General features: G+C 40.1%; 1 protein-coding gene across 7 annotated transcripts in view; it reads left to right on the top strand.

The window, feature by feature from the left end:
* Nucleotides 1-24,673, top strand: part of LOC108711800 (lysine-specific demethylase 4B) — a 451,885-nt gene that overhangs the window by 279,779 nt on the left and 147,433 nt on the right. For all 7 annotated transcript variants that reach the window (XM_041591519.1, XM_041591530.1, XM_041591528.1 and 4 more), the window contains one exon: nt 5,103-5,254. In XM_041591519.1, the coding sequence (XP_041447453.1) occupies nt 5,103-5,254 (152 nt within the window). The remainder of the gene's footprint in view (nt 1-5,102; nt 5,255-24,673) is intronic.

The following is a 24,673-nucleotide window of genomic DNA, read 5'->3' as shown; positions in this document are numbered from 1 at the left end:
GGGAAAGTCCCAATTTTGACCCCTCAGCCCACGGTCTCAGATTTTTATTAAAATGTCCCAAGTTTCTCTTTGATTTCCTGTACTGACACCAGAAAATTATACAAATGAACCCTGAATACTCAGCACTTGAAATTAGATACAACTGCTGTAACTAATAAGATAAACAGTTCTCTTGATGTGTCACTGTGATGTTTGAAGTCCTGGATCATTGCTGCTATTGAGAAAGTGAAACTTTAGGCTGGTGCAATAAATTCAGTATATAAAATATGGCAATTTGTAGCCATATTCATTTTTAGGGTTTAGTTCTCCTTTAAGGGATAAGATACTTATGTTGGCCTTGAACATAGTATTTGTATTTGGATAGAGAACTACCTAAAAGATCAATTACAGAGTGGTGGCAAATTGAACAATTTCTAATTGGTCCAGTTTTGTCAGTGGAATATCGCAGGGCTCTGTACTTGGTCCTTTGCTTTTCAACTGTTTATTAATGACCTTGAGATGGGCATTGAAAGTTCCATGCAAGATGCTGCCACTTTGCAGACAGCAACGATTCAGAGGAAAACACCGCCTGGGGTGGCTCCAACAATGCCACCCCCCCCCCTCTCGGTTTACCTGTCGGGAGGGGAGGCAGGAACTCTAATGCGGAGGGCGCAATTGTGCTCTCTCGCATTAGTAAAGCCGAATTTCCGGTTCTTGCTTTTCAGCTCTATAACTCTGAGCTCGTCAGCGACTTGAAGGGGGGCCACATGGTACATTTCTGTTCAGTGAGTTTGCAATTGATCCTCAGCATTCAGCTCAGTTTCAAAAGCAACAGAAATGAACCATGTGCCCCCCCTCAAGTCTCTGATTGGTTACTGCCTGGTAACCAGGGTAACCAGTCAGTGTAAACCAAGAGAGCTGAAAAGCAGGAAGTAGTGATCTGACTGACTTGTTATACATTAAATCACTCCAGCCTTTATACATTACATTTTTGGCTAACTAACTATATTAGAAACATTTTTTATTTTACACAGCCTATCTATTTACCCAGTTTTTATTTTTACACTGAACAATTCCTTTAATGTATCTTTGTTGGGGCTAACCACCGCCTATTTCTCTGGGAGTGTCAGACAATCAAGTTTCTGGTTGCAAACCATGCTTGAGTCGCATAAATTACCATCTGGCTGCATAATTCTAAAAGGTTATTTAAAAACTCAAGTTGTATATTTTGGGTATAATAGGATACTATTATGAGGGGAGAATCACCAATAAATATAATGTTCCTCCAGATATGTAATCACTTTATCTACCTTTTGCAGTAGTTACATAGTTAAATTGGGTTGAAAAAAGACAAAGTCCATCAAGTCCAACCCCTCCAAATGAAAACCCCGCATCCATACACACACCCCTCCCTACTTTTACACAAATTATATATACCCATACCTATACTAACTATAGAGTTTAGTATCACAATAGCCTTTGATATTCTGTCTGTCCAAAAAATCATCCAAACCATTCTTAAAAACATTAACTGAATGTCACGGCCGGCACCCGATACCAGAACAAATGCCAAGCACCCTGGTCTCGGCTCGGCTTCACCAGTAGTGTGACCACCGTTGGGCTTCGGGAGGAGCCCTCAGCTTACTTGGGTGCCACCTGGACTTAACGAGGGGTGCAAGGCGAGATGTTCTAGCTGGCGAAGGGGCACGTCTGTTAGCAAAGTCTTTTTGGGCCGAAGGTCACGGTACAAAGGATTAGGCAGAAGGATGGTCAAACAGGCAGGGTCGAGGCAGGCGGATATCAGAATCGTCAGGCAGGCAAGGGTCAAACCGGGTTGTCAATCAAGGGGTCAAGCAGGAAGAGTTGTCGTAGGCAGGCAAGGGTCAGGATACAGAGTTCAGAATAGTCAGGATACAGGCAGGGTCAAACACGGATAATCAGAATACAGAATAACAGGAACAGATGCACTAGGCTCAGAAACCACTTAGAAACAAAGTTCTATCACAGGCACTGGCTGGGAGACAGAATGGGCCTTATATAGGTTCAAATTTCGCGCCTTTAAGAGGCGTGCAGGTGCGCCGCGCGCGCCCTAGAATCCAAGATGGCGCCAGCGCCGACTCGTGGACCATGCGGCGGGCGTCCCCGCCGACGACGCGGTGGACGACCCCGCCGCACAGGTACTGTTACACTGAATCAGCCATTACAACATCAACCGGCAGTGCATTTCACAACCTCACTGTCCTGACTGATGAAAGTTCTTTTCTTCTAGTCTAATTCTTATATGGCTACTCCTTTAGTTTAAGTAGAACTAGAAGATAAAAGAACCATTGGATACCGTTTATGGAAGTACTTTAGGTATGAAGCATGGGGAAAAATGGGTTTCCTGTAAGCATAATTTCTGCGTCTAAGGAGGAGTAATATGCAAAGACCTTAGTTCGTTTGATAGGGGAATTGAACCCTTGCACATTATGGATAAGAATTTTAAGAACCATAGTTAGTATAACCAATAAACAGCTGCTGATTTACTGTGCTTACAAGGCTACTTTGTTAGCCAGCCCATCGGTATATCAATAACATTCCGCTCCCTTGCAGCATTATGCTCAAATTGCTGAAACACTCGTATCTTTCTCAACATCGGCATATATAGAAAACAATACCAAATGTCTGTCAAACATGAACATGAACCAACTTCATGGTACTATAACGGTATATCCCGTTGTGTTGAAGAGCATAAGGGGTCACTAACTGTGCCACTCCCAGACCTGCCCTTGGCGGCACCATGTTTCTCACATATCAGAAGGGAGAAACATTAACCAACCAACACTTTCATTTCCTTTATTTCCCAGTGTACTCATGGAAATGTATCCAAACCATAGTCTAATTGTACCTCGAACCATTGTAAGAGGGGACTGGTAGTTAAGATTAGTAGTTATCATGACCGCTATATAACTTAGTCCATCATATCTACCAAAGCTACTCAGTTAAACCATACTCAATGGTTTGGGGCCATGCAAAAGTGATAGGCTTGGTGCAGTTTCTTAAGTATTTAAAGTATTTAATTGTATTTATTCCAACAGGTTGGACTGTTATTTATGGACTATTTTTATGGGATTTTTTCACATTTTTGAGATGGTATTCCTGTTATTGGGATATATTTGTACATGCAACAAAGGAATGGAATTTTCCATGATGTCACAAGTATCACCTGGAACACCAAAGGGGTGGGGTTACAATGGTTACTTAAAGGAAAACTATACCCCCACAATGAATACTTAAGCAACAGATAGTTTATATCAAATTGAATGACATATTAAAGAATCTTACCAAACTGGAATATATATTTACATAAATATTGCCCTTTTACATCTCTTGCCTTGAACCACCATTTCGTGACTCTATCTGTGCTGCCTCAGAGATCACCTGACCAGAAATACTACAACACTAACTGTAACAGGAAGAAGTGAGGAAGCAAAAGGCAGAACTCTGTCTGTTAATTGGCTCATGTGACCTTACATGTGGTTTGTATGTGTGCACAGTGAATCTTACGATCTCAGGGGGTGGCCCTTATTTTTTAAAATGGCAATTTTCTATTTATGATTACCCAATGGCACATACTACTAAAAAAGTATATTATTATGAAAATGGTTTATTTACATGAAGCAGGGTTTTACACATGAGCTGTTTTACTCAGTATCTTTTAATAGAGACCTACATTGTTTGGGGGGTATAGTTTTCCTTTAATGTGTGGTAATTGCTTTTGTTCTTCACTTGAAAAAGGGACTGGTTCCCGAAACATGTCGTGAATGAAAATACACCAATAAAGGGTGTTTGCAGACTAAAGTATTGCCTGTTCCTGGTCTGTTTCCTATACTTTCAAATCGAATGCTTATCACATGATAGATGGTGTGTGTTGAAACAGCAGGTCTGAATATTGAATCCTGTAGGTAAGACTGCTCTACTGGCAGAGTTGAGTAATACTGGTGTACGCTAACTTCCTCCCAGGGTTTTATATCCACTGTGTCAGTCCAGCGTCACCAAAACCTCTTTCCAGTCCACGATAGGGAAACATTACCACTTTCAAATCATTGGCCTTTGGCCTCGCCACACCCTTGTGTATTTACAAAGTTTTAGTGGCATACATGCACCAACAATGCCTAAACATACTACCCGAAAACATTATATAATCTACCCATCCCACTTTCTCTGGACCGCTTCTAAAATTGATTGGTGCACTTATTATCTGGAAAGCAGAGGTATTTTAAGTCCCAGAATCTATCACTTCATAATGAAATAAGGTGAAGGATGAGTTTCAATGCTACCACTTGAATGAGCTCATGTCAAAAAGTTTAATGCACAAAATTGGTTCATACCAAAGGTTTCACAAACTTTATTGGAACTGTACATTTTCTAAATTTAAGGGGAAATATGGCCACTGATTAAGCTACCCAGCAGTGCAGGGTGGATCACTCATATATACTAGCAAACATGAGTATTACGATAGGTCACTTTTTATTTATTAACTTGGATATCCTATATATATCTTATAGTTAGAAGTGGGTTATTGTCAAGGCCCAGCAGCCTACCTGAGGTGGAAGTTAGAACCAAGGAGGAAGCTGTGGCACAGGCAGGTAGAAATCGTCCAATACATGGTATCCGAAGGGTTAACAAATCTCAGGCAAAAGTCAGGGCAGTTAGCGATCAGCGTAGTCAGAATCTAAATTAGGAACCAGAGTATCAAGCAAAAATAGTAATTTAGACACACTCAGGAACTTCACAAAGAGCTATATTCAGGCATTGAACCCAGGTCCTTAGTGGCTATTTATTTTGAATTTTTGCGTCAAAGGTGGTGCGATGATGTCACGCACAATAATGTTTCTGCACTGCGTCCCACGTGAGGGCAATAGTAATACAGTTATACTCAGTATCTGACCTTTTAATAGGAACACATTTGGTTACATTTAACTGACGTCTTATAGGGTAGTTCTTTGCTATTTGAAAGTACAAAATAAATTAGCTGGCTATTTTATTCTGCTTTTATTTGTGTTATGTTGCCCATTTACTCTTAACTGGTTTATAATCATTTTTGTACTACATAATGTTTAACTCTGTTTTTTCAAATTTAGACCTTACAGGAAACGCACCCAACCACGGAGACACAAGACCCAAGACCAAAAACTACTTCAGAAAGTGCTAGGGTGTAACTTAATGCTAGGGAATCAAGATGTTGAAGTCAAGAATTGTGAAGAAGAGGAAGACTTCAGCAAGAAATATGAGGGTATGTAGGATGATTTGTTTTAGTTGTGTATGTATTTTTCTTTACACCCTGCATAAATACTGTGTCTTAATAAAATAAGAAATTCTATTAGGGTTTCACTTGTTAGGCTTACCTCATTGGTTATAGGAATCTGGATGAGTCTGATGAAACAAGCTTGCCCTTATGCCTCCCACTGGGAACCCAGAGCCTGGGATGAGTACAGTATGAGTGCAGTTATGGAGTTGCAGTTGTGTCAGTAATATACATCACCGCAGGCCAGGTAACCAGAACCAAATCTTTAGAAGCAGAGTCGTCACAAGCAGAGGTCAGGGGCAGGCAACAGACTGGAGAGTAAATAACTGTAGCCAAGTTCAAATTGGGATATTGGTCAGAAGATGAGTCAAGGAGGGCTGAAGTCAAACCAGGGAATCCAAGCCAATTCAAACCGGAGAATCACAGGAGGGGAAATGCTCAGTGTCAGGAAGGACAATCACCCCTGCAATGATTTATGTGTTGTGAGTATGCATCATACCACGCACGGGTGCATCAAAGCTCACGCACAAAGAGGTTGCAGCAACCACAGTTCATTCGAAACGAGGCACGCTTTCCAATATGTATGCACAGAGATTTTGCCTGGACACTCAGTGAGTATTTCACTTAAGAGGTGATGACTGACATTGCCCCCTTTCTAAGTGCAACCTCAGGGCTTGTGTACCAGAGCAGGTTTCCAAGGATAAGTACTATGGAAAGCCTTGATGAGAAGGGGAAAACGAACTGTAGATGTAGATTCCCAAGAGTTCTCCTCAAGAGGGTAATCCTTCTACTTGATTAGATACTGAAGTTAACCTTGATTTGTGAATTGCTTCTACATCAAATTCTTCAACACCTTCAATTAGAACAGCAGGATGAGGTGGAGAATATATATTATAATAAGAACACTTAACCACTGGTTTAAGCAAAGTGGCATGAATAACAAGGTGAATCTTTTAAGAAAAAGCCTGTTTCATGGCTTGTTGAATAATTAGTGAATTGTTAGATATGAAACAAAGATGGTCTTGCACAGTGGGAACTTCACTTAGAAGATTAGAAAGGACTTGAGGATGGAAACCACAGTTAGCAAAGGATAGAGTTTGCTTGATAGATGAGTACACGGAATTGTTGTAGGCAACCTCAGCTAAAGGCAACAAACAACTAACGCATGTCCAGCTCTAAGGTCTGATTAGTCCTTTGAGTTTGCCTATTAGATTCTGGCTTGAAGGCTGAATAAAAAGCCAATTTGATCTTTAGAAATTGACAAAGAGCCTTTCAAATTGTATATGTAAATTGTACACCACGATCTGAGACAATCTTATCTGGTAGCCCATGTGACTGAACAATTTCTTTAATGAATACTTGGTAGTAGCAGCAGAGGGAACTACAGATATGTGATCTGTTATCCAGAATCTGGAAAGTGATTAGTCCTTTCAGTTTGCCTTAGATTCTGGATGGAAAGCAGTAGAAAAGGCCAATTTGATCTTCAGAAAATGAACAGCGTTCCAAAATTTATATGTAGATCCATTATCTGGAAACGTATTATCCAGAAAGCTCCAAATTACAGAAAGACTATCTCCCATAGTCTCCATTTTATCCAAATAATCCAAACTTTTTTAAAAAAAATCTCTGTAATAAAACAGTACCTTATACTTTATACAAACTAAGATATAATTTATCCTTATTGGAATCAAAAACAGCATATTGGTTTTATTAAATGTTTACATCATTTTCTAGTAGACTTAAGGTATGAAGATCCAAATTACGGAAAGATCCATTATCTGGAAAATCCCATGTCCCAAGCATTCAGGATAATGGCCAATTTTAGAACCATTTTATATAACCAATCAAAAACCACCAAAATGAGATTGTAGACTTGTTTAACAGTTAAGTCCAAAGTGAAATCCAAAGAGATTGAACCCCAAAGTCTTTTAGGTACTGGCAGAGGATGTAAAAGCCCCAAAAGCTTAGAGTGGGGGTCTTTGAAGCAGGCAGAGATCTCACAGGAAAGAATGTAATACAAGCAGTCCTTACCATACGAAGAGATTCAGGTACAAAGATTTAATTTTTGATAAAGACAAGTCCATCTTTACTCACAAGATTATTAGGTGGTGTTACTAAAGATGAAGCTTTTTTAACCTTGGAAATGAGACCTCATCAGGAAACATACGTGAAAGAGCATCAGCTTTCTGATATTGAGAGCCTGGTCTGTAGGCAATATGAACATTGAATTGAGAAAAAAATAATATCCAGCAAGCTTGCTGATGTCTAAGTGCGTGGATATTCTAGATTGGTGCAGTGATTTTGGGAAAGTCTAAATGAAACAGGCCAATTCAAAATAGTGGAGATCATATTGGGATCCATATAAACACCATTAGTGGAAACAGCAAAACCTAAGAACTCAATGGAGATCTACTTAAATTCACATCTTTCAAATTTGACAAACAGCGAACAAAAGTCTATTAAATACTTTTTTCATATGCAAAACATTCTCTTTTGAAGAAGAAAATATTAAGATGTCATCCAAAAACACAATAACAAACTGGTCAAGAAAATCTCTAAAAATATTAAAGTGTTGAATTGTTGCAGGGGCATTACACATACTGAAAAACATTACAAGATATTTGAAGTGTGAATAACAAGAACAAAAGCAGTTTTCCATCCGCCCCCTCATGTATTTCGACCAAATCATAGGCACACAGTAAGTCCAGTTTTGGAATTATCTTGGCCTCATGAAGAATTTGAAATAATTCTGGATTGAGAGGAAGCAGATAACGGTTCTTAATTGTGATCTGATTAAAATGTTGATAATCAGTACAAGGAGAAAGTTCTTTCTTTTCTACAAGAAACAAGCTGGAGACATCAAGGGGTGAATTAATTCCTTCTTTAAATTCTCATCAATATAGTCATTAAGAACTGAAAGGTTAAGGATAAATATGACCAAAAGGAATGGTTGCACCTGGGAAAAAATAAATAAGAGATTCCTAAATACGATGAGGTGGGGGAGCGTCTGCACTGCCTTCATCAAAAACATCTATAAATTCATGAAGATAAATTGGGATAGTCGATAAACAAGGATCAGAAAAGGCACATAAGGCCACAGTTCTACAAACTTTGGATATGGGGTTGAGACAAGTCTCAAAGGGAAATTTATTGACACCAATACTCCAATTTATTGAAGGGTTATGAGTCTTAAAGATGAACTAAACCCCCCACAGTGAAATGTCCCCACAGACCCCCCTCCCCGACTCCCCCTGCACAGTGTTATTCCAGAATTGTGTCCCCTTTTGAAATACAGACTGAACATGCAGAACAGCTGAGCACAGGGGCGCCATGTTTGTCAGCCTCACTTCTTCGTTAAGCGAGCACCGACATGTCCATGTATGACACATGTGTAGTTGCAGCCGGAAATCTCCATAAATTACCGAACAGCAAGAAGAGGATCATGGCGAACATGGCGCTCCTGTGTTCCGCTGCGCTGTTCTTTTGTATTTCAAAAGGGGACACAATTCTGGAATAACACTGTGCAGGGGGGGCCAGCAGAGGGGGGCCAGTGTGGATTTTGACTGTGGTAGGTTAGTTCTCCTTTAAGCCAGGGGAAGATCAAAATAATCGGTAAAGGGAAGAATAAACACCATCGTCAAAAACTAATGTCCCTGAATGTCTAGAGTTCAGCATCACTTGTAGTGGCAAGGTCTCCATGTTTACAGGACTCAAAGCAATAGGAGAGCCATCAGCTGTACTCACCAGAAGGGGTTGCTGCTAAACTTGAGTAGGTATAGCATTCTTTTTAATAAAATGAGGCACTTGTAAGCATCAAAATCAACAACCACTGAACTCTTGTGATGGCCTTGGGATCATGGTAGAGAGACATGAAGTGTTAAAGGAAAACTATACCCCCAAAATGAACACTTAAGCAACAGATAGTTTATATCAAATTGAATGACATATTAAAGAATCTTACCAAACTGGAATATATATTTACATAAATATTGCCCTTTTACATCTCTTGCCTTGAATCACCATTTTGTGACTCTATCTGTGCTGCCTCAGAGATCACCTGACCAGAAATACTAAAACACTAACTGTAACAGGAAGAAGTGAGGAAGCAAAAGGCAGAACTCTGTCTGTTAATTGGCTCATGTGACCTTACATGTGGTTTGTATGTGTGCACAGTGAATCTTACGATCTCTGGGGGCGGCCCTTATTTTTTAAAATGGCAATTTTCTATTTATGATCACCCAATGGCACATACTACTAAAAAGTATATTATTATGATAATGGTTCATTTACATGAAGCAGGGTTTTACACATGAGCTGTTTTACTCAGTATCTTTTAATAGAGACCTACATTGTTTGGGGGGTATAGTTTTCCTTTAATAAAGATGATTCTTTTATTGATGAGCAGGTATAGATAGGCAAGATAGATACTCATGTCTTACCCACTGAATGAGTTGGGAAATTCCATTGGAGATGTCCCGAAAGTCCTCAATATAGGCATAGATTCAGCTGTCATCTGTGGGCCCTCTCTTAAGACATCAAAGCTGCCCATACAACACCAATTTGCAGGTTACAAGGCTGTGAAGAAAAAGAAGCTGAAGCAGTCACAGGGCCAGGAGCTGAAGGAGGAACATAGCAATGTCAATACAGATAAGTGCGCTAGGCAGCATCCAAGAAGCATGAGCAGGTCTTGATCTCTTGGAATGTCTATTGCTCAAACAACAATCTATCTGAATGACAAGATCAATGAGCTCCTCCAGTTCATGAGGGACACCAACACCAGCAAGTTCATCTTTCAGGAAAACACAACCCACTGTGGAACTGCTGCTTCTTTCCTCTATAGCTGGAGACCTATTCCTCTACCTTGGCACGTGGCAAGGAGCAGAGAGTGGATTTGATCATCATAAAGCTGAGCCAGAAGAAAAGTATTAGCCTTATTAAGAAGTGGGCTCTGTTGTTTTAGAAAGTGATGAGCCCATATTTGAGGCTCCCAGAAAGTAAAGAAATAATTGCTCCCACTTTAGTCTGTTAAGAAGGATAGAAATGTGGTTGAAGGAGAACAATAATTGGCAGTTATTAGAGAAGGCTCTAAACTGGTGTCTGTCCCCTGTAAATCATTCTGGAAGAGGAACAGACTTTTGCATATGCCTCCCACTAGGAACCAAGAGCCTGGGATGAGAGCAGGAATAACACAGATAAAGAATAGCATAGGTACCAGTAATATACACCACCACAGGCCAGGCAACCAGATCCAAATCTTTAAAACCATCACAAGCAGAAATCAGGGGCAGGCAGCAGACTGTAGTGAAGGTCAAACCAGGAAATTAATCAGAAGAAGAGTTAAGTCAGGTGTCAAACCTGAGATTCACAGAAGAGGACAATCGCCTTGCATTGAACTGAGGGCCTCTGCGTCTATTTACATGCACTGCGCATGTGTGCACAAGTGCATGGGTGCGTCAATGTGTATGCACAAAGATGTTGCTACACTGAAGCGGCCTCAGTGTGCATAACACTTAAGACAGGATGACTGAATTTTTTTGCTTTGCAGTGTAATAACATTAATGGTTTAATACATTTTAGTTTTGTGAAACGGAAGTTTGTTCCAGGCTAATAAACTGTAAAAATGTAAAAAAAAATTCTGACTCCAATTAGGCTAAAGCTTTCTTATGAATGGTCAAAATAGTGGAGCAGGGCTGTTTTAAAGAGCTAGGCTGCAGCAGTTGGGGAACAGGATATACAGTATGTATGGGCCCTATGTTGGCTGTTTACTTTTTTGTTTTACGGTGATATGAAGTAAAATGACTCATAAGGTAGTTATTATGTAAGTGACAAGAACATTAAGAAAATGTTCTCATTTTTATGGGCATGGTTTTGTAGATGATTTTATCTGATCTTCGGTTAGTATTTGCCAATAGCCTCAATCTGTATAGTTGGTGACAGAATAGCCATTTTGTAGAAACTTGGTAAACAGAAATAAGTGAACTTTGTGCTCTGGGCTGTTCTCGGCATGGACCCCCCAACTATCAACACCCTACTGTGAAGGGTTTGTATTGTAATATGCACATTATAGTGTTTGCAATTTTCACACTCAGTGACAGGTAGCATGAAGGATGGCACCTTCATGCTGCTGATGTCAAGGAGTGTGCATGTCCAAGGGATGACTGACATACTGTAAGAATGAATATCACTGGCTTTAAGTGCATTTGATCATTAGTGCTATAGGCAGCAGAACACATACTTTAAGTATGGCTAATTTGAAGCATCATTTCAAATGGTCTTCATTTTTCTTTTTCATAGTTTTTTTCATCATTTGCCTTCTTCTAACTCTTTCCAGCTTTCAAATGGGGGGGCACTGACCCCATCACAAAACAAATAATGGTTATTGCTACATTTTATTGTTCACCTTTCTATTCAGGCCCTCTCCTATTCATATTCCAGGCTCTTATTCGAATCAGTGCATTGTTGCTGGGGTAATTTGTACCCTGGCAAACAGATTGATGAAATTGCAAAAAAGCTAAATAATTAAAAAAAACAAATAATAAAAAAAATAAAACCATTTGCAAATTGTCTAATATCACTCTCTACATTATACTAAATGTTAATCTAAAGGTGAACAACCCCTAAGATCAAGGGCCAAGAAAATGGCAGTCTAATACAGCATGCTGTATTTACCACAGATTTTCAACATGCGCCTTTTAAATAGCACACCCACCTTAAAGTGTAGCAATATTGTAAAATTGTTCCACTTATTCAGTTAGGCATTCTTTTCCATAAGAGAAAGGAAAGTGTGAGTTGAGTGTGGGGTAGGTAGAGTAGGGGTTAAGAATGGCAGAGGAGGGGAAAGGAAGGAGTATGAGAGAAATAAGAGAAGCAAAAGTGGTTAGAGGGTCAATCACCTATAAAAAGTTATTTTGCGGTGATACTGCTTATATTCCGTGTTGCTTGGAGTAGTGCCTTGTACTAATCCGACTCTTTAAAGAGGATCCATCTTGTTCATACAGAGGAAAATTTGGTGATTTGTTTGGAGATAACCTTATGGGATATACTCAACATATTCCATTATGGTTACGCTACATAGACGATATAATGTTAATATGGTCAGGTACTAGCGAAAGATTTTTTGAATTGGCAGAACTGAATTTTGAATTTTACGCCGGCGAAATTTTTTTTTGGCAGCGGCGAATTTTTTCGGGCGAATTATCGCGGGCGTTTCACGAATTTATTCGATGCCGTCGAATCGCGCAAATTTGCTGCGAATTCGCGCCTGGCAAATAAATTCGCCCATCACTAGTAACATCTCAAATTAATAGGGACACCTTTTTGTCAACTTTTTGGATATCCAAATCTTCCTGGGACAAGATAACAATATATCCACCTCTGTATATAGAAAAGAAAAAGCCACTAATAGTCTTTTACATGCACAAAGTCAACACCTACACAACACCATTAAAGGTATCCTAGTTAGTCCTGAGAGTGATTATGCAGCACAGTGGATGAATTTAACGTAGAGGCCAACAAATTGTATTGGCGATTCATAGAAAGAGGCAACAGTTATAACTCTCTGAAGAAGGCATTGCAAAAGAGCGTTAGAAACTGATAGGAATTCTCAAAGAAAAAATCACCATATGAAAATAGGACCAAGCCTAAAGCCATTAGACTAATAGGTGACTACAGTTCAGAAAACAAAGAGATTGATCATATTTTAAATAAACTTTGGTATATTTTGCAGCAGGACAATGAACTAAAAAAGTGTTAGGTGAAAGACCACTAATAACTTTTAAACAAAGAAGGATTTACGGGACCGACTCATGCAAAGTCATTACATCAATCCGACAACGGGTACTTGGCTCACCAACACCAACGAGAGTTGTATATATGATGAAATGTGACTGCGGGATAAATTATCTTGGTGAAACTATTCGGAATTTCATCATAGGATATTGTGGGGGATGTAAAACACAAAAGAAACACTTCAGTAGCTAATCATATCAACGAAATGCAGAATGGCAACATTGATGAAATGATGAAATTTATGGCGATTGAACAAGTCAAACACACTGCAAGAATAGGCGATCTTGACAAAAAATTGCTACAAACAGAAGTGGAGTGAATATAAACTATGGACAGCAAAGCACCTAATAGATTACATGAGGGCTTTACATTTACCCCTTTTCTTTAATCACACATTTTGCAAGCTTTCTCTTTATGTAATTATTAGGGCAGTATCTGCCTTTTGAACACAGAATTAAGTATTTGATATAAAGGTAGAATTGAATTACTATGGGGTTGTGCAGAAATGACATCCCTTTCACACTTTGTTTTGTTCCGTTTTACTGACATGATCAAGCTAAGTAACAATGTGTCAAAAGTAGCACAAGGTTATCCAAGTGACAAGCTTTTGCTAGGTAATAGCAATGATACATGTACTACGTGGAAGGAGGGCAGGTTGAAGTAGCGAATGTGCATTAAGAACTGAGCACTAGTAAGGGCAAAAGGATACGTCAGTCAGAAACAGACTGTTTCTGTAGTACCACAAACAGAAGTGACGCGCATGATATACAACACCACAAAATAGATCTAAACCTTCCCAAGACACGCACCAGGTAACTATTCCCCTGAGGAAGCCGTAGATACGACGAAACGTGTAGGGAAGCATAGGTGGACGGTGAGGTGACTAGCTCCTACTCGATCCCAACATAGACAGGTAGAATTTAATATTACGGGAACTTGGGAAAAAGGGAGGAGGCACACTTCGCACATACTTATATATGGTCTGACTCATAGATCTTTTGAAATGGCTAATTAATGCAAGCATAAACTGAAAAAGCTCACTATCCAACATATGGGGATTTTAAAGGTTGTTTTTTAATGCTAATGTCCTGCACAGCATGGAAGGGTGACATGCAGTGAGTCTGTTGGTACTTTTTGTATTGGTGACTGGCGCATTATTAATTTTACAATTTTAAATTAAAAGTTACGTTTTTTTAGTCAGTGTGAAAGCATTAATTGATACTTTCCATCAGAACTGGTTTGCTGGAGGGGGAGGGCACATGCCTTGATGGTCTAGAGCAGGACTGTCCAACTGGCGGGCGGCCCGTGACCCCCCCTCATGTGGCCCTCCACATCAAAGTCTGCCTGCTGTGTCTGTTTACCATATGTAAACTTTAAAAGGTATCACTACAGAGATTAACTGGCCCCTGCATTGTCTTAACCGCAAATTCAGACTAATCCCCTTTATTGTTCACATCTGTGATCCCCCTGCATTGTTCACACTTGTGACACCTCTATTGTTCACTCCCCTAAAGCCCTGTACTGTTCACACCTGAGACCCAGACTGAAACTGCCCACATTTTTCACACTTTATACAAATGCTAATGGGGCACCAGCACTGTGTCACTGTATGTAGTACATATTAGAGTGGTCCTGATTCCTGTCTCTGCTCTGGTCTGCCTTCCCTATGCTCCCTGTGTGTGTCATACTTTGGTATGGCAAGCTCAGCAGCCATCCATCATACAGCCCTCCAGCAGCCATCATATTGCCCCCAATCTTTACCTGTGTCAGCAGCAGGCAAAAATAAATCTGATCACATTATATTGCCCCCAAGTATTTATGTACCTGTACCAGCGCCCAGCCCAGCAGCAAACATATGGGCCCCAAATCTGTACCTGGCTGTGCCAGCAGGAAGCTTCACACTTAAATAGAAAGAATGTCTTCAGTTCAGTGCAACTGTGCAAGGCTGAGTGCAGCAAGAGCAAGCCACACCAAGCAGGCCACCAGCTCTCTGCCTCTCTCTGTCATCCAACACATCAGTGACGTCATTGACGCGTGTATGCACATCGTGTTGTACCGCACAGAAGGAGCTATTACTTGCCGGCAAGAGGGAGAAGGGGAAGGAGATGGATTCCACCCAACTGGGTGACCATGATTACTGAAACAAATTATTAAATAAACGCTTGAAAAAAGTGCACCCCCCAATGATGGCGCCCTAGACAGCCGCCTACTCTGCCTACCCCTAGTTCCGGCCCTGATCCCTGCAGTGAGCACCAACCATTTGGTTTTTTGGCGTGCTATTAATGTGGACATGGTCTTGCAGTAACATGGGTGTGGTTTAAAGTGGGTGTGGTCTAAAAACAGGGACACTGGCTTTCGTTATCAGCCCTCCACCATGTATATTGGAAAAATTCTGTCCCTCGGTACTATAGAAGTTGGACAGCACTGGTCTAGAGCATTGCTGTCCAACTTCTGTGCTACAGGGGGCCGGAATTTTTCTGGTCTACATGGTGGAGGGCCGATAATGGAAGCCACTCCCTGTTTTAGACCACACCCACTTTAAACCACACCCATGTCACCACAAAACCATGTCCACCTTAATAGCACACCAAAAAACCAAATGGTTGGTGCTCACTCCAGGGATATCACTCATATGTGAAAAAAGTTGTCATATTAAGACATAGCCTTAAATCCATATACCTCCTTCTCCCCTGTTAATAACACAGTACCCCCCAGCACATGATTAAACACCTTAAGGGCCCCTAACAATAATTTTCAAATGCCTACAAACCCCCAGAACAAATACCAGGCTTATGTTTCACAGGCAGGACACACACAGGGAGCATAGGGAAGGCAGAGTTTGGCACACCCAGGGAGCGTGGGGCAGACTGGCAGAGTATGGCACACAAAGACAGAGTATGGCACACCCACGGACAATAGGGCAGGCAGAGCATGGCGCACACGGGGCATGGGGCAGGCAGAGTATGGCACACACATGCAGCATAGGGCAAGCAGAGCATGATACACACAATAGAGTTGTCACAGGTGTGAACAATACAGGGGATTACAGTGTGATTTGAGGTTTAAACAATATAGAGGGCCAGTTAATCTCTGTAGTGATACCCATTAAAGTTTACAGACACAGCAGGCAGACTTTCATGTGGAGGGCCACACAAGGAGAGGCCACGGGCCAGTAGTTGGACAGCCCTGGTCTAGAGGCACGTTCCTTAGCGCCTCATTCATTGTAAGTGAGAGTATATAGTGTATACAAACTTGCGGTTGGTCAAGATTCTTCTTACTTACGAGCTCTACTTTGCAATCAGGGTTTAAAAATACCATCAGATCGAGGACCATCAGTGGCGTAACTACCAGGGGTGCAGATGGTCCAATCGCACCCGGGCCCGCACCCTCTTGGGGCCGCCGGAGCCGCGATAATGGTTATCGTGGGCGGCTAGGCAGGGGGATAGCAGAGACCCTACTGTTGGTTATTCGGCAGCTCCTTGCACTCAGCAGTAAAAAGAAATCTGACTAAACCATAAGCAGCCGTACCATAGCTGACTGCACCCATCATAGATCACTACATTACACTAGCATCTCATACAGACAATAAATATGCCACATTCTCGCTCTGAGTCGTCATTCCTCCACGGAGGCTACTTCTGTTGTCACTGTGCTTATGTACATGGAATCGTACGTCTTAGTCTCGCGAGATGACCTTTCTGGCATCTAAATTCCTTGTCTGCCAGTAACACAGGAGCTGTGTTAACAGCCAACCGGGAGTGTGGTATTGTTAAAGAAGAGGTTATGGGAACGTCTAGTTGCGAGTGTCAAGTTTTGTTCCTGTTCTGTTCTGAGTATGATTTTATTTCTGGTATGAATGCATATGTTTTCGTGGCACAAAGGCATAATATGGTATAGTATCCTTTATCCGGAAATTCATTATTTGGGAAGGCAATCTCCCATAGACTCACTTATGAGTCATTGATCCTATTTTTTTAAATTCATTTATTTTTCTCTAATAATAAAACAGTAGCTTGTACTTGATAATTTAAGCTGTTTCAATCCACACTGGTGGCAAAACAACCCTTTTTGGTTTATTTTATGTATTCTTGATTTATAGCAGGCTTAAGGTATAATGATCCAATATTTCCAGAAAAAAACCTTTTCCAATACTATCCTATATATTTATAACTTCTCAAGGGTGTTTCATCACTGTTGCAGCCTGTAACTGATTTGGGGGGCAGAACATTAAATCTGCTTAAAATCTGAAATTATGAAATTTCATAGCTGCCATGCATGTGACGATTTATGGTTTAAGATGTGTAATAGATGTTAAATAAACAGACATTGTCAGTGGCGTAACTACCAGGGGTTCAGGGGGTGCGATCACACTCGGTTATCATGAGCGGCTGGGCAGGGGGGCCCCAGTTCCTGTACCAGGGCCCGCCAGCGAGTAGTTACTCCACTGAGGACCAAATTGGTTCGTTGGTGCGGGCCTTGACCCGACCACCCATATTCCTCTTGTTGTGGCCTAGGGCCCAGAGATCAGATCAGCCTTATGTTGCACCACCTCAAGGTGGGCATATAGGGGAGAGATCTGCTTGTTTGGCGACGTCCAATGCTTTGTTTACCAGTAGGTCCTCCCAGCTGACACAAGGTTACCCATTCCAATTAGAAGAAACTATGTTCCGTCTAAATGTTCTAGGGATGCACCAAATCCACTATTTTGGATTCGGCTGAACCCCCAAATCCTTTGCGAAAGATTCAGCTGAATACCTAACCAAATCCGAATTTGCATATGTAAATTTGGCGGTGGGAAAGGAAAAACATTTTTAACTTCCTTGTTCTGTGACAAAAAGTCACGAGATTTCCCTCCCGCCCCTAATTTGCATATGCAAATTAGGATTCGGATTTACTTCGGCTGGGCAGAAGGATTCGTATGAATCCGAATCCTGCTGAAAAAGGCAGAATCCTGGCCAAATCAGAACCGAATCCTGGATTTGGTGCATCCCTAAAATATTCGGAAAGGGTTTTTTACAGTGAGAGCTATGAAGATGTGGAATTCTCTCCCTGAATTGGTCATGCTGGCTGAGATAGCTTTAAGAAGGGGTTGGATGGGTTTTTAGAAAGGGAGGGAATACATGTATATGAAAGATAGCTCGTAGTAAATTGGGGATGTTCACGCTGGAGAAGAGGCGCTTAAGGGGTGATATGATGACTATGTATAAATATAAAAGGGGATCATACAATAATCTCTCTAATGCTTTATTTACCAGTAGGTCTTTCCAGCTGACACGAGGTCACCCATTACGATTAGAAGAAAAGAGGTTCCGCCTAAATATTCGGAAGGGTTTTTTTACAGTGAGAGCTGTGAAGATGTGGAATTCTCTCCCTGAATCAGTTGTACAGGCTGATACATTAGATAGCTTTAAGAAGGGGTTGGATGGCTTTTTAGCAAGTAAGGGAATACAGGGTTATGGGAAATAGCTCATAGTCCAAGTTGATCCAGGGACTAGTCCGATTGCCATTTTGGAGTCAGGAAGGAATTTTTCCCCCTCTAAGGCAAATTGGAGAGGCTTCAGATGGGTTTTTTTGCCTTCCTATGGATCAACTGGCAGATAGGTAGTTAATAAAAAAAAAAAAAAAAAAAAAAAAAGGTTGAACCCGATGGACATGTGTCTTTTTTCAACCTTACTTACTATGTTACTATGTTACTATGTATGAAACTTGGTGAAGTTTTCGGGAGTATAAGTTGATCCAGGGACTAGTCCATTTTGGAGTCAGGAAGGATTTTTTTCCACCTAATTTTGGTTTTGTACATTACCACAATGAATTATAAATAAAACATCTCAGATGCAGTTGAACTGCAGACTTTCAGCTTTAATTCAGTGGGTTGAACAAAAAGATTAGGCAATTTACTCAAAGGCTATTTCATGGGCAGGTCTGGGCAATTCCTTTGTTATGTCATGCAATTAGCAGATAAAGGTTGATTTGAGGGGGGTGCTTGTATGTGGAAGATTTGCTTTGAACAGGTAATTATGCAATTTATGGGTGGTTCCTCACTCCAATACGTATCAGGGTTCTTCTCAACATAGTAATTGGCACCGTCCAGGCCACAATACTTCCAAGATCGATATAAAATAAAATTGACTCTGGAGAACCACATCAAATTTTGTTTGTTTATTCCATCACATGTTTCAGATAAACATATCCTTCATTAGGTGCTAGTTACATTGTGAGTTAAAAGTTACAATAAATAATATAAAAATAGTTTAAAAGTTTCAATAATATGACAATTAGTAACACATGTAAAGTGTATAAGTTTAACATTGTCTCAAAAATAGTTATAATTTTTAATATATAAATAGTATAAAAAGTTTACAGAATAAATATCATAGTCCTATCCTTAAGTTATATTCGATCCAATTTCATGTAAGTAGTTTTCATACAAGTAAAGTTTTCAATCTAAAGTGGAGAGAAATGTATAACAAGTTATAAGAACCACATCAAATTTTGTTTGTTTATTCCATCACATGTTTCAGATAAACATATCCTTCATTAGGTGCTAGTTACATTGTGAGTTAAAAGTTACAATAAATAATATAAAAATAGTTTAAAAGTTTCAATAATATGACAATTAGTAACACATGTAAAGTGTATAAGTTTAACATTGTCTCAAAAATAGTTATAATTTTTAATATATAAATAGTATAAAAAGTTTACAGAATAAATATCATAGTCCTATCCTTAAGTTATATTCGATCCAATTTCATGTAAGTAGTTTTCATACAAGTAAAGTTTTCAATCTAAAGTGGAGAGAAATGTATAACAAGTTATAAGAAGCACTTAAAACTGAACACATCATTTATTCCCCATGGTTATAATGTATTCAGGATATGTAAACATGGTCCTTGATTTATACATAACAAACAAAGTTTTCTCCAATCCCCTCATTCCTCCTGGCTCCACCTCTTCCTCCAGTTTTTTCAGTTTGTCCTGATTGGAGGCAGCAACTCTCCTCTCTCTCTCTCTCTCTCTCTCTCTCTCTCTCTCTCTCTCTCTCTCTCTCTCTCTCTCTCTCTCTCTCTCTTTATTTTTTTATAATTACTCTTTTTTTTTTTCTCTCCTGAAAGAGACCCTTATTACAAGGTAGAGCCCTCATTGTGCTCTCCCATTAATTCCTGACACACATCGAGGTTATGGTAGAGCCCAAACAGCGTGCTCCCTGTTTTCACGTATCAGGATATACTCGGTAGAGCCCTTTAGTGTGCTCCAATGCTTCACAGCAGAGGTAAGCGAATCTGAGAGCTCCCGGCTTCACACACAGGTTGAGCCCTTATTATTATACTGCCCTACACTAAGGCTGGAGTTCTCCTGGTTTTACCTGGTTGAGACCGCTTGGTTTCACTTGGTTGGTGCGCATTAAGACATGCGACTCACAGTCGAAACAACTACAGGTTCCAGTGGTGTTGTGCTTAAGGCTGTTAAACACCACTACAGCGATATCTCTTCAACTAACAGCCACGGTACCAGTAAGAGTGCTGCCATATTAAGGTACAATATTTTCTATCATGGCCAATAGAAATGAGGACTTAATGTCCTTAACAGAGGAGATTGATCTCCCAGACAAGCCACGCAAAGTCAAGGCTAAAGTTAAGAAGGCAGTAAGAGGCCAGACGGAGGGATCACTCACCTTCTCCTATACTAAATGAAGAGGGTACTGAATTTGGTAGACAAATTACTACTGCAGCAATTGTGCAAGCACCTCAGGAGACAGCCACCGGTAGACTCTACGCCGGCACAGCCCTCCACTGATATATCACATAGTTACATAGTTAAATTATAACGCCGAGTTAAAAAGAAGCAGACATCCACAGTTGCGCCAGCATTCAATTATATATCAGTGCAAGGGGGGAGGGATGTCCGCCACATTTAAGGCAATTATACTATATACAAAAGAGGACTTATCCCCCTATCCCGTTGCACTGTAGAAAATTAGACACAATGTATTACAGTAAAAAGCAATATTTATTAATAACCATGCTAGTGAAACAAATTAAAACATATTTAAAAAAACCAACAGCGCTGCTGGAAACAAAAAACGGGGAATACCCTGATGTTAATTAGTGATCACTATTTTTTATACTGGTTGAAAAGCCTTGCATAGGTAAAAAAAAAAAATGTGATTGGAGCAGTATAGATAGTTTGGTAAAACGTATTAGATGTGAACTCCCGGCAGAAACCACATTAAGGGCATATATGCCAAAATGTCCCTTCTTCTCTGTATAAGAACTATATCCCAAGCAGGGTAGGGGCTGGCTCCCCTTGCAAGTCCCTCAGCGGAAGCCCCTTGAGCCGAGGTTAGATGCAGGGTAAGTAAGGAGTTAGCTGTAGCAAACGCTGGATCCAATGTAGTAGCCTAAAGGCTATATATGCAGAACCCCAGTTCAGTATGCCAGCAAAAGGTTTCCTATACTTGCCCTTGTGTGGATATCGTCCGTGGTGTGGAACGCTCACAAATATCCGTCAGATCATCCCCGGGATAAAAACTGCATCCAATCCGCAAGGGTAAAACACCGCTTTGAGCCCAGCAGCGCCGAACTACTCGACAGCTGTTTCGCCACGAAAGTGGCTTTGTCAAGAGATCAAGCGTCGGAAATCAAGTGGGGCTTTAAACATCTCATCACGTGATCAGTCCTCTCGCTGTGTCATTGCAATTATGTTGTAGACTGCACTTGTTAGACAATGTTCATTGTAAGAATCAGATCCACATGCTACTCAGCTGTTGCATTTTGTTCAGAGTTGAATTTGTATCCAGAAATGCCCGGAAACATCATTTCACTTCAATTGCCATTCGCACTGTTGGAAGTGCGCTGAAATAACATTAGTTATATCTCTGTGATCCATAAATGCTAGAGGGACAGTACGTGATTGCTATACATTCACTGCATGGTATTATATCCTAAAGATTGACATATAATAACATTAGTAATTGAAACAAAAATTATTATAAACAACAAAAATAATAACAAAAAAGTAAACAAAGTTAAGATTAAAGATTAATGAGTGTTATGGAAGGCAATATCGCTCAAATAGAGCACGCTACCTTTTTCAAGTAACCGAAATAAATATTTTTATGTCTATTATTTACAATAGTAAGGATCTGTCACAGCAGGGTAATAGTCCCAAAAAAGGCATATGAAATATAGTATACAATATAAATGCCACCTTAACAGGGAAGACAATTGTACTATCATAAACGTAATATTTGGAAAGGGGGCATATTGAGATGGAGATGTAAAAAGAGCTCCAAGGGGCCGTCCACATTTGCGGAAAAACTAGTGATTCCAAATGGTAAGTGGAGGAACAGCAATTGAGATTACATGGGCCTGAAGATGTTAAAGATAGGTAAGTTCATACCAATATTAGTTCAGCTATGTATTTCATCATTTATTGATGAATGCCTGAAAGTTTAAATGCCCATTTAAGCCCCATTGTGATTTGTAAGTATTCAATCAAATTTTTTTTTTTTTTTTTTTTTTTTACCTATGCAAGGCTTTTCAACCAGTATAAAAAATAGTGATCACTAATTAACATCAGGGTATTCCCCGTTTTTTGTTTCCAGCAGCGCTGTTGGTTTTTTTAAATATGTTTTAATTTGTTTCACTAGCATGGTTATTAATAAATATTGCTTTTTACTGTAATACATTGTGTCTAATTTTCTACAGTGCAACGGGATAGGGGGATAAGTCCTCTTTTGTATATAGTATAGTTACATAGTTAGTTACATAGTTAAATTGGGTTGAAAAAAGATAAAGTCCATCAAGTTCAACCCCTCCAAATGAAAACCCAGCATCCATACACACCCCTCCCTACTTTTAATTAAATTCTATATACCCATACCAACTATAGAGCTTAGTATCACAATAGCCTTTGATATTATGTCTGTCCAAAAAATCATCCAAGCCATTCTTAAAGGCATAAACTGAATCAGCCATCAAAACATCACCCGGCAGTGCATTCCACAACCTCACTGTCCTGACTGTGAAGAACCCCCTACGTTGCGTCTAAAGGGGTGGCCTCTGGTACGGTGATCCACTTTATCGGTGAAAAGGTCCCCTGCTATTTGTCTATAATGTCCTCTAATGTACTTGTAAAGTGTAATCATGTCCCCTTGCAAGCGCCTTTTTTCCAGAGAAAACAACCCCAACCTGGACAGTCTACCCTCATAACCAATTTAGTTGCACGTCTCTGCACTCTCTCCAGCTCATTTATATCCCTCTCAAAGACTGGAGTCCAAAACTGCACTGCATACTCCAGATGAGGCCTCACCAGGGACCTATAAAGAGGCATAATTATGTTTTTATCCCTTGCGTTAATGCCCTTTTTTATGCAAGACAGAACTTTATTTGCTTTAGTAGCCACAAAATGACACTGCCCAGAATTAGACAACTTGTTATCTGCAAAGACCCCTAGATCCTTCTCATTTAAGGAAACTCCCAACACACTGCCATTTAGTGTATAACTTGCATTTATATTATTTTTGCCAAAGTGCATAACCCTGCATTTATCAACATTGAACCTCATTTTCCAGTTTGCTGCCCAATATTCCAATTTAGACAAATCACTCTGCAAAGTGGCAGCATCCTGCATGGAACCTATAGTTCTGCACAATTTAGTATCATCTGCAAAAATAGAAACAGGACTTTCAATGCCCACCTCCAGGTCATTAATAAACAAGTTGAAAAGCAAGGGACTTAGTACAGAGCCCTGCGGTACTCCACTAACAACACTGGTCCAATTAGAAAATGTTCCATTTACCACCACTCTTTGTAGTCTATCTTTTAGCCAGTCCTCTATCCAGGTACACATACTATGTTCCAAGCCAACATTACTTAATTTAACCAGTTACCTTTTGTGTGGCACTGTATCAAATTGGAACAATTGGTCAGCACTCACCCAAACCACAAACTTGTCAGACAGGTGCACGTGCAATGTTGTCCACTCAAACCGGATAAACAATGCAAAACGAAATCATAGCACCATCCAAATTGTGTATAATCTTAAAAAGCCTTTATTGGATTTCTGGCTTGGATCTCAAACAAAGAACGTTTCAGGCCTGTGTGGCCTTTTTTCAAGTTAATGAACCTACTGCTGGTTACAAAGTTTTATACTCACTCATTAGGTCGCCATCTATAGGCAAGTAACAAGAATTAATTGATACAAAGAAAGAAGCATAAAGGCAACATTGTCAGATACATTGTAAATAAAGTATCCACTTATTTCCTGGTAGTTATATTCATCCAGATAAAGATTTGAATCTCATGGTACAGTATCTGCAAAACAATAAAAATGACCAATATTTGTAAAAGATTATCTGATCATAATAAAATTAAAAACAACTATTAAATCGGTATATGGGATGCAAGTCATATTCGCGATTAACGCCATGGGGCTCCAGCGTTTCTAGACGGCGTATCCATTTAGCTTCCTTTTTTAATAGCATTTTAACACGGTCACCATCGTGGTGGAGATGCAGCTATGGAAACGGCTAAGCTAGCTGGTAAAGCTTCAGCAGCATCCATTTCAGCTCGCAGAGCTTTGGTTACAACAATGGTCGGGAGACACAGCTTCAAAACA

The sequence above is a fragment of the Xenopus laevis genome, chromosome 1L (genome assembly GCF_017654675.1).
Source record: "Xenopus laevis strain J_2021 chromosome 1L, Xenopus_laevis_v10.1, whole genome shotgun sequence".
NCBI lineage: Eukaryota > Metazoa > Chordata > Amphibia > Anura > Pipidae > Xenopus > Xenopus laevis.
The sequence above is the reverse complement of the archived record's forward strand: the minus strand, read 5'-3'. Positions and strand labels throughout refer to the sequence as shown.